This window comes from Malus sylvestris, chromosome 2 (genome assembly GCF_916048215.2).
Source record: "Malus sylvestris chromosome 2, drMalSylv7.2, whole genome shotgun sequence".
Lineage (NCBI taxonomy): Eukaryota > Viridiplantae > Streptophyta > Magnoliopsida > Rosales > Rosaceae > Malus > Malus sylvestris.
The window spans coordinates 34,094,141-34,105,998 of NC_062261.1; the positions used below are offsets into that span (position 1 = coordinate 34,094,141).

The following is an 11,858-nucleotide window of genomic DNA, read 5'->3' on the forward strand; positions in this document are numbered from 1 at the left end:
TGTACAACATAAATATTTTACAAGTCAACAAAGAAGTCACCACATTTAACTCATCAAACATAAAGTTACATCACTAAAACAATATCTTTTATGAACTCAACTATTAATTGGCGATTATAAGGAACCAGTTTACTCTATTTTTCATCATGAAAGAAAATCATGCTGAGAAACAAACTAAAGCAGAAGGAAAAAAAAAAGTCTGACAGTGTTAATATTAGTTCAAATGCTAAGAGGGCACTATAATCAGATTCATAACAAAAGCATACGTATCTACATTTGCATATCTAGGGGCAAGTGAAAACAACAATTCTGTTCCCAGCCTTGCAAATGTCAAAACGTATTTGAGACAACACGTCTATGGGCATCATAATTGACTGAATCATGGACTAAAAAAATATCCAATGAACTAACCGATCATATCTATAAAGGACTACTACTCAAAAGTTTTGTATTTTCTGCAAAATTAAATTCATGACATAATTGGTTATAAAATTAAAAGGCCTCATTCCAATTCAAAACAAAGTAGGCTACTTCCAGTCTAGCATCATCAATAAGCAGAAGACTGGCTTAAGCCAACAAATGTTCCTTCTCCTTTTAATCCAGACCTATTCACACAGTTTCTGTAGAGCCATTGAAATAATCCACCCCACTAGCAGGTAATAAGAGAGAATATCAAGCAACTGGGGTAACTGGGATTTAGGCTTTACAGCCTACAGAAAATTTCTAATATTTTCTGCTCTAGGTTTTCACAGCCCAGAGTCATGATATGGTACTTAAATGTATCTATCAGTATGAAAAGAAAAGAAATTAGTTTGAAGGTTTAATACCTAAATGTTTCCCAGATAAAGCAATCCTATCAACTTAATTGATCTTGACCCCTATCCCACAAGCATAAGTTACTTTGAAACTAACATTTTGCACAACTTGAACTAATTTTTACTGTTGACCTGTTAGCGAGGCGTCAGAACAAAAATACAATAGTAATCTACGAAAAAAGGGTATTCAGAAAAAAAAAGCTCAGGAAGAAAGACCACACAACTGTGAACATTTTTTAACTCCAGCAGAAAATATACATACCTTTGGAAACAAAAGCCCTGGTCCACTAGGTGAGCTAATCATAAGCACCTCAATGATCTTCTCAGAATTGGCCTCATCGGTCTCATCAGAATTTTTGTATCTAAATGGAATACACCTGTCAAGGTCATCTCAGTTAGCTACTTCATATCAGAAAAAATAAAAAATTAAAAAAATTAAAACTTGTTCACATACATAAAATTTAACAGTAAGTAATCTCAAATCTAGTTAAAGATGAGTAATAGAAAAACGAGAATCTTATGCATATAGATAGAAATGTCTGCATGGTCGCTCAGCCCTGGCAAATAATTTATTGTATAACCAATAACCATACTGCCAAGCTCACACTTTATAAGTCTGATTGACAGGTTATATCAATATTTTAATCTACACGTCATTTGGTTTTGGTGTATGGGGAAAAGAAATTATATAGTGATTCTTGTCCAAAAATAAAAAAAAAAAGAGAAGAAGAAGAAGAAAGACAAACATTTATTAGTGAAACTTCAAATCAGAATAAAATAAGTCTTTAATCAAAATTTATTGATGACTACAAAACTGAAAGGTGTTGAGTGCATTTACAATCTGTCCATCATAACTCGATTACTTTATGCAATTTATCACTCACAAAGAGCTTCTATTAAGACCAAAAAATTTAGCACAATTATTTCCTCGAAGCAACAGTACACTCCCTGTATAAAGAAAGGGAACTGGACCCCAATAAACTGAGCACACTAATCAATGAATCCAGGCTGTTCAAATTTGATCCAACGGCTACAAACAGGGGGTCCCTCTAAAATTTATAATAATTGTGGCCGTTGGATCAAATTTCAACGGCCCAGATTCATTGATTAGTGGGCTTAGTTTCCTTGGATCCAAAGGGGATCCGGTTCCTAAAGAAAGAAGCCTAAAGAATCCAAATTGGTTCTCTGTGTCCTCAGTGTTTTTTTTTTCTTTTTTTTTTTTTTTTTTACCTTTTCCACCTTGTCAAAGTTTGAAAAAACAATGAACTTAAACTTCATAATTATAACAAAATGCTGAAGCAGGAACAATGTGAACAGTAACCGAACTGGTATTAAGGAAAATTAAATACTGATTACAAAATATATCCAACCAAAGACCAGAGAAGGGAAATTCATTCGCCAGCATGTCACACTGGTCCTAAATACAGCATAATACAGAGGGCCACCAACCTAGACAACTCTGCCAACCCAAAATGCAGACATGAGACATAATGCAATTCATACGCTATCTGCCAATTTGTGCTACCACACAATGATGACTAGTCACATGAAAATTGATAAGCTCCTCATTTTCAACACAGAGGAAACCAAAACATCACATTCATCTAGTGCATATATCACCCAAAAACCAGTACATAGCTTAAATTTGCAAAAAAATAGCAGCACCTGATAAAAAACTCTGAGCAAAATATTATTAAAACGAAGCCCAAATGGTTGGCTAGAAGCTAGGTCCTAAGTTGGGAATGTAGACACAAACAATGAAACAACATAAGTTCCTTTCCAATTTTTGTTCACTCAACTCCTTAGCTTATCCTTGCCTAAATGATTGCATCAATGAAAACATTCCCAAATAATATCACCAAGATATTTAACAAAGTCCCAAAAATTTACAAATTTGAGGAAGCATAACCACGCCATATCTGCCACTTTCATATGTAAAGGTCGTACCCAGTGCACAATGCTCCCGCTTTACGCAGGGTCTGGGAGAGGTAAATGTCGGCTAGCCTTAACCCCATTTTATGGAGAGGCTGCTCCCAAGTCTCGAACCCGAGACCTACCGCTCATGGGCGAAGGCACTTTCATATGTGATCCAACAAAATTTCTCATGAATAACTTACAGATGAAACTCAGGTAAGTCAATACAAGGTCATTGTTTGTCCTAATAAACCCACATTCTCTACCTGCCTTATATAATAAACATGAATATATACACACACAATCAATAAACAAAAGAAACCATTAATCCGATCCTGATTAAAGATCCAAATGGTTGCCATCAACCAGTCAAAATCCAAAATACCACTTCACAAGAAAAATCCACCAACTTTGGAGACACATTGGTCCACCTCCACCACTAGAACACCACATAAACAAACAACATCAACATCAACCCAAATTAAACAACATCAACATCAATCCAAATCAAACATATACAAACGAATATATACACACACATATAAAGACAACCCTATATGTTTGTATTTATAAAGCAATATATGTACAGAGAAGAAATTTAAATACCCGGCAACAAGGCGACAACCGGCCTCGTAGCGTTGCTGATGCCGACCCGTACGGGCCACTATATCACACATACTAAGCGCCCAAACCAAAAAAAAACTCAATCCTTTTTCTCTTCTTTTTTGAAAATCTTCAACAATTTCTCTCCTCCTCTTCCGCCATTGAAATCGTTCTGGTTCTTTAATTTGGTTTTTTACGCGATGTCACAATGCTCACGCCCGCACCGGATAAATCTCCCAGCACTGGTTCTCTGGGCTTCGACGGCGGCAACCGGCGCTCCCTCGCATCATCCAATGGCTGTAGATTTCAGATTTCGTTCTGTTTTTGTTTTAGGGTTTGGTTGCAGAGAGAAAGAGAGGGAAAAATGAGGGCTGGGTTAGGGGGGAGAGAGAGAGAGAGAATAAAAGGAAAAAATAAATAAATAAAAGCGGTTAGACCGGATCGAATCGGACGGTGATGGTGGTCAAAGTCACGTGGTCGATAGATCAAATGGGCCCCACTATTGGAGAACAACTGGGGTACTGTTTGATACGTGGAACGGGACGGAACGGAGTTGGACGAGACGTTTCATCCCACATTTAGTGTGCCTAAAACGGATGGAACGTGTTGTTCCATGGGACAAGTTTTGGGTGAATTTTCGTTCTACCTCACCTTCTGGAACGAGTCGTCCCGCATCTGTGGAACACAAAATTATAACATTTCCGTCTCCTTCTTCTTCCTCTTTGTTTCCATCTGTGCACATCTTTGCTCCCTCTCCATTCCATCTCATCTTGTCTCGTCCCGTCTGCATATCAAACAATACCTATATACACACGATTGGGATCTGGTGGTTTTTGAATCATGTTGACGAAATGGATAAATTTTTCATTTTGATGGGACATGGGTAGTACATCACATATTTTTATGTAAATAGTGAAATTTTTTATTTTTTAAGTTATTAACTTTTTAACACACAAATCTTACTATTTGTATAGTGACATGTGACGTATGCAGATCACACTGAAATATCTCTCGACGAAATGGACTTCCTTGGTGTAGTACTTCCACGTGGTGTGTTGTGGAATATTAGCTGGCATTCGGTTATGGTATTGGTTACCGAGGGGTTGTCAATTTGGCACAGAGTGGTTGGGCGTTGCAATGAATTAGTTAATCGTTGGAAGAAGAGTCAGCGGATTAGTGGTTTTAACTTTAAAGGAACGTTAACTCATTGAAAATCTCCATCTCTATTTCATGATTCACAAGGTTTGCAACATTCAACTGCAAATGCAAAGCCATGGAATCAACCAACCTTCTCAAAACAACATTCCAATACGCAGCTATCCGCATGTTTATGCTTCCTTAGACTTTCAACTTCAACCCTCCCAATACCACCAACAACTATCTTAGAGGACGTTTCTCGTTGTCCAAGATTCTCTCTATGAAGGCATTCTGCTTGGTCATGAGTCTATTCCATTCGGATGCATATTTAGGATCACAAGTGTAATCTGTATGTTTCTCCATTTCCACAATCTCCAAGATCCAGTTCAATGACATTTCTTTCATTTTTGCTATGAGATTATGGCCAGCTCTTCGGGTGGCCAACTGAAGATGATAGTAGTCTTGCATGTTACGCATTAGCACAGATAGAACCACATCCTCAATATAACTCCACAACTGCAACAAACCTGATGGGTATATCTGAAATCCCTCTCACTTTTCCCTGCAAAATGAAAAGAAAAGCGTTGCGCGGTAGAAAATTGGGAAGAGCAATACCTTTAGCTTCCTCCAAAATCCTCATCTCCTCTATTAAGAAATTAACTTTCTGGTCACTTTCGTTGCACACTTATGAAGTTCATCTAAGTACTGATTGAGGATCTCGACCAGCCTAGCAGTGCAATGCATGTGCTTTTCATCTGGGTTCTAGTCAAATTCTCCTCTAACAAGAATTTTCCTGTGGGATTCTTTAGATAATCCAATAATGTGCATCAAAACTGTCGTAGCCTCACCAACGGAGGACTAACACTTTGGCATTTTGTCAAGCTCTGAAAGGTAAGAATTCAGCTTGACATCAATCTTCTTAACAATATCCTGTAAATTCTTGGATATGCTACCTGTTTTAAAAATCCCCGCCTAGTGCCGCCGCGCTAGGTGGTTAGCCATCATCCCGATTAATGTCTAGGCGTTTGAAAATTAAAAAAGAGCTCTTAGACCTGCTAAGGCCCTCCTAGACGACACCCGCCTAGCCCATCCAGACCCACCTAAGCACCCTTTTAAATTGCAACTTATTTAGACAGAATATAGATAGCTCTCATGGGGATACAAGCAACCTAGGGTTACTGATACTGAAAAGAAAAAGGAAAGAACTAGGGTTGCTGTTTGAGTTTGTTTTCCTCAACCCATTTCTGATGAAAAGCAGGAGTTGCGAAGAGTAAAAGATGAGAGATGATGATAAATTCAGATTACCATACGTTGGCAAATATAGCACTCTTTTGGACTTCCACCATTAACCACACTTTGTTAATTGAAATGAAACCAGGAGTCACCTCAAAAATAAATACGATACACATCTTTCTAGAAATGTAATTGATATTGGATGTGCTTAATTACTCCAGGAGAAATAATTCAGAATTGTATTTTTTTAGGGGTATTTAGATTTTAGGACCTATATAAGATAATTTTTAGATTATAACCTTAATGGGTTTCAAAATCTTATTTTAGTCCCTAATTTAATATTCACCGCCACATCATATTATAAGATACCTCTATTACCTACCATATTTACAAACTTTGCCATTTAAATTGTCAACCTATTCTATAATTAAGGCTTAAATATATTCCGCTAATAAACCATTCGTCAATAAGATAAATCCAACTAAGGTAAATTATACTAATTTATACTTGCTGACAAACAAATTAAGTCTATAGTAATTTTAGGTCAGTCACCTTAAGAAGTCGAAGATGAAAAAATCAACTACAAAAACAATAGGTTAAAAAAATTAAATAATAATCCTTAATATATATATATATATCACAAAAAAAAAAAAAAGTATAACAACTCCTTATTGTCTATATATAGGAATTGCATAAGTGTCGGTACATATGTGTAGGTACATACATGCACATAGGTACGGACATGGGCGAAGCTACATAAGGGCGAGGAGGGGCGGCCGCCCCTCCTCTCGCCGAAAATCAAGCTCAGGAGTGGTGGTTCTGCCTCTCTAATCCCGTCAAAAGTGATGAAATTCCGTCTGGTGCTCTGGCTGTCTGGGTTTCCCTTCTGCTGCGTAGCCCAGGCTGCGCGTGAGCTGTCTATTTTTTTCAAAATACCCAAGGCCAAAGAAAGGAGGAAGGGAGACCTGTAATTTGCAGTTTCTGAAATGGAGTTCAAGTTCCAATGAAGAAAACGAGGGAGGAAGAAGAGACTCTCTCTCTCTCCCATCCCATCCCACGTGTCCTTGTAAAATTCACCCAATTTTAACTATTGTCCAACCAATTTGCACCACCTAACTTGATATTTACATGTACTTTTCTTATATTTGTTTTTTAGTTATTGTCTAATTAGTTTGCCCACATAGTTTTCAAACTACGTATTTGCCAATCTTATTTATGTTAAAATTAACTATAAATTCATACTAGCTTCAAAAATATTTTGTTGTATTATGAACTCGTAATGCTTTGAATTTTTATGTCTTACATCAAATTCAACAAATAACAAATAAAATTGTCAATATTTTTATATACTATGTTTTTTTAATCAATTTTTTTAGATATTATCACTATATAATAAATAAACACTTATTTATACGTACAACCTAGTTCATCTAGATCCTCGCCTAAGCGTTGGGTCACGTCCACCGCTCATCCAGCACTTACGTCTTAGAACTTTACTCGTTATATAGTTATGTAATGACATGATACAACAAGAAAGGATAAAGGATGCTTAAATCCTCCTCCACATAATAATGTAGTTCAAATACTCTTTCGAATATTTTGGTCAGTGCAAATTCTCCTACGAATATTCTGGTAGTTCACATAATCTTCTTGCCAACCCAAGACTTGGACCTTGAACGGATGTCCACATTTTTTTAGGACCTTAAACCTTTTAAATGTCGCCCCTCCCCTCTACAATTCCTGGCTTCGCCACTGGGTACGGAAGTATCGGTATGGAAGTGCCGATACATACGTACACATAGGTACATACATACATACATATAGGTACGAAAATATTGATACGTTAGCATTGGTACGAAAGTATTGGTGCAGAAGTGTCGATACTTATGTACATATATATAGGTACGCAAATATTGATACATAAACATCAAAAGAAAAAATCGGTAGATTCGATGTATGAGAAGGTAAAAATAAATCATCAACACTAGAAAAAATGATAAAAGTAAATCATGCACTATTAGATGCATAAGAAGAAGAAATATTAGATGTGGATGGTGGCCCTAGCCCTCTCTCTTCTTACACGGTTGAAGATAATTTTTTGGGTTGGACAAAAAGTTTCATTTTTAAGGAGAATCATTTATGTTAGCAATAAAAATGAAAAGTTATAAATAAAATAAATATAAGACATTATAATTCACTCAAGGATAATATAGGAAGAAAAAAAATTACATAAAAGGAATTAACTCTGACATTAAATATAAGTGCTGACTTGGACATAAGTCAAAGGACTATAATTAGTTTTTTTATCTTGGTTAAGGTTTTAGTCTAAAGATAATCTTTTTCAAGGATTAATATATAGTTTCCTATTTTTTTTTATTGAATTCAAAATTGTATTTACTTTGTACTGGTGTACTGGCACTTAGGATCAAATAATCTTTTTCCTTGAAGCACCAGAACTTATATTTGAGATGTAAAAACCATATTCACAAATTTTCGGTGCATTATTCATGTTTAATTTACAGGGAAGCAATTGTTTAATAAAATCAAAGTAATTTTGAAATGAAATCAAGTAAGGTTTTATGGGCCAAGAAATCCATTTCTGATCTTTAGACTTACCAAACATGAAAAACTTTCCGAACTCTCTTTTCCACAAAATAACATAGGCTAAAAAGACATTGACTAGCAAGTTAAGTCAATAATCTAAAACATTTGTATAAAAATAATTTTTGTAAATAATGTAACAAATACAGGCCCTAAACCCTTTTTTGGGCCGAGAATAATTTTTTTTTGTCGAGAATAAACTTGCATGATCTATATTGTTAGAGTATCTATTTCCCATCAGAGAAATAAGAGATCTTACATGTACTTATAAATAAAGGAAAACTAATGAAAATGGCTTGAAAACTTTGAGTTTTAATGATAAGGACAAAATAAATAGTAAAGTGAATAGTACCATGATTGACTTTTTAGTGTAAAAATATGGTTTTTCGTTAAAGTGAACCGCACCAGGTGCTTTTCGTTAAAGTTCCCTATAAATAATTGGGTTACTCCTTATTAGGGATGAGCAACGGTTGTGGTAGGCGGGTAACCGCGGTTATTTACCCATAACCGTTTATGTTCATACCCGCATAACCGTTGGGTAATTGCCTAAACGGTTATACTCATACCCATAACCGTTTATAAACGGTTAACCATACTCATAACTGCCACTATTCTAAAAATCCCTGTCTAGCGCCGCCTAGGCGCTAGGCCCCATCCCACCGCCTAGACCACCTAGGCACCCGCTTAGCCCGCAACTCACTTAGACAGAAAATACATAACTTTCATTTTGCATTTTGTTTTTTTTTCCAATAAATTGTAAGAGACTTGTTGCATACTTGAATGAACAAACATTATATCCTTATTTCATATGTTTTCATTATGTTCCAATACTTCATGATATATATGCATTCTATTTTGTAGTTTATGATGAAATTACATATATTTTAAGTAGAAGCAGACACTTATTTACATGAAATATGATAAATTTACTTAAATCCGCCTAGTTCGCCTAGGCAATAGGCCCCAGCCCGCCGGCCGACTAGCGCCTAGCGACTTTTAGAACCTCGCATACCCATTTAACTGTAACCGTTTAATACCCGTTTACCCATTTACCCCTTTAACCAGTTTATCTTTTGTTTTTTTTATCATTACCCATTTTTTACTCGTCTACATGTTTTTTAACAACTTGCAAATAAATAAAAAATTGTCGTAATTTTCTTTTTTTGACAATTAAACACAGTTATAATTCATCACACATTTCCGTATTTTATTTTTTAAAGTTCTTATACCATTCCAATAATTGAAATAAAGTTTACGGGGGATATTTTTAACTGTTATCAATGAAGGTAATATAATATTTGTTAAGTATTCTTGGATTACGAAAACTGTTTAGAAGATAGTATTTTTGGGTTATTTAACCCATAATGTAAAGTATTAACATAATAAATATATATATATATATATATATATATATATATATATAATGAGCTACATTATATTATAATTAGCTACATTATATTATAATTAGCTATATAAACCATGCACTATAGTTAATAGCATTAATCTAAATTTTGTCCGATAGAGAACATGGTTAGGAGAAGGATGACACTTGTTGACCATGAATCATCTCTTTTCGGCAACAATCAAAAGATGCAACATTCAAATCGAAGAGATGTGATTGTTGGGTTAATAACACAACTCCCCATCTCCTGTCAAATAGCCGCACACACACACACACACACACACATATATATATATATATATATATATATATATATTATTTTATTTTTAAAATATTCAACATTACATATATAAAATAAATGGGTAAACGATTACCCGTTTATAATCACGGTTAATTCCCATAACCATCCATTTAAATTTCACGGGCAAATAGTTATACATCTAATCGTTTATTTATCTAAATAGTTACCTATAACCGTAACCGTGAAGTTTAAATGGACGGGTAACCGCGGTTACCCATAACCGGGGGTATTTTGCCTATCCCTACTCCTTATATTGTCAATTGATTTTATGGTAGAATTTCAACTTCTTCATGGTATTAAAGCAGGTTGTCCCTCGTCACTTCACGCAATTTATTTTGTCCACCTATTTGGCTTGAAAGTTTGCTCTCGCCCCGGGGGAGGGGGGTGATGGGTGCTGGAGTATCTGTCCAACATCGGGGAAATAAGTAACCTTGCATGTGCGTATAAGTATTGGGCTACTCCTATATTATCAATTGGTTTTAAGAGAAACTAATAAAAATGGCTTTAAGACTTTAAATTTTAACCAAAAGCATGCAAACAATTTTATTTAATAGTTAGGACAAAACAACCTAATAAAATTGGCCCAAGCAAGTACCCTTTTGAGTTTCCAAATTTACCCTTGACAACAAGCCTTAGCCCGTTTAATCTTTCTCTCATCTTTCTCGATCTCTCCGCCTAAATTCTATTTTCATTTTTGTTTATTCAATTCCAATTCTGCGTTGAATTCGACGAAGGTATCGCAACACAAAACTTTTTAACCCGCAACAAGATGATATCCTTAACCAAATGTCACCACCGAAAGAGAAACACTAGATCTAAATTACAATCACATGCTCCTGCAAGTAAGAACAAACGAAACAAATGAGAAGCGAATGCGGCTAAATGGGGCATCTAAGACACCCTTGTTTTCGGCAAAACCGCAACTCACTTGACCCCGATATTCTGGTAAGCCAGTCGAGTGAGGATCAGTCAGGATCGTATTTCGATATGACGACCAGATCCGTATTGCCGCTCCTAGTGTTGTGCACACGTTGTGGGAGGGGTTTTCTATGTGAAAAAGGTGTCAACGAGGAAGATGGAAGAAAAAGAGTGTTGGCGGTTGAAAATGGTGGGTTGCAGGATGGAGGTTAGGTATTGCTGAAGACAAAATACGATTATAAATAGTGCCGTTTTCTGAGATTTTTGAGGCTCGGGGCGACGCCAAAAAATATGCCGTAACTTTATATAAGAAAATTATTTGTTTTCACATGTAAGATTTTGATAAAATTATACTTAGAAAAGTACTTCAAATAATAATTTTAGAAACATGGAAAAACTAATTTGTTTTGTACCGAGAGAAGGAAATAAAAAAACTCAGGCTTACAAGTAGATAGATGATGAGTTTTGTTTTCCTTCTATCTAAACTTTTAAAGTATTTTTGTATAAATCGTGATGTGTTTTTTCTTATTTACTAACCTTGTCAATATGAGATCCAAAAATAATAATGTTTTTTAATCTTTAATTGATATGTATAAGTAATGACTGAGCACTAAATTAAACTTGTTGATGACACGTCATATGATTTGTAAATTTTGTCTAAATATTTGGTCTGCGCATCATTCTTTGTTGAATATTAGACTTGAATTGGAACGAATGTCATGCATATAGCATTTTGAACTCATGACCTCTCATTAATTTTAATCAACAAAAGCCTTTTCTTCTGATTAAACTTCATGATCATTTAGCTAAATTTTGTAAATTTAAATAAACTCTTATAAAAATAAATTTGTAAAGATTAGAAAGTAAAAAATAAATATAGTGTTTTGAATCCAAGACCTTCTCGTTAATTTTTAAACAACATAAACCACAAATT

At 35.1% G+C, this 11,858-nt stretch overlaps 1 protein-coding gene and 1 pseudogene across 2 annotated transcripts in view; both read right to left on the reverse strand.

Annotated features, from left to right (window-relative positions):
- The window catches only part of LOC126589274 (nudix hydrolase 16, mitochondrial-like), a 32,824-nt gene that overhangs the window by 1,931 nt on the left and 19,035 nt on the right, over nucleotides 1–11,858 (reverse strand). The window contains exons 1-3 of one of the 2 annotated variants that reach the window (XM_050254530.1): nucleotides 3,502–3,510; nucleotides 3,336–3,410; nucleotides 1,078–1,192 (exon numbers count right to left, since the gene is read on the reverse strand). In XM_050254530.1, coding sequence (XP_050110487.1) covers nucleotides 1,078–1,192; nucleotides 3,336–3,406 — 186 coding nt within the window. In that variant the 5' untranslated portion in view covers nucleotides 3,407–3,410; nucleotides 3,502–3,510. Of the gene's footprint in view, nucleotides 1–1,077; nucleotides 1,193–3,335; nucleotides 3,411–3,501; nucleotides 3,511–11,858 lie in introns of those variants that run through there. The other variant, XM_050254536.1, reaches the window with a different exon arrangement.
- Nucleotides 4,521–6,750, reverse strand: LOC126603282 (dynamin-related protein 4C-like; annotated as a pseudogene).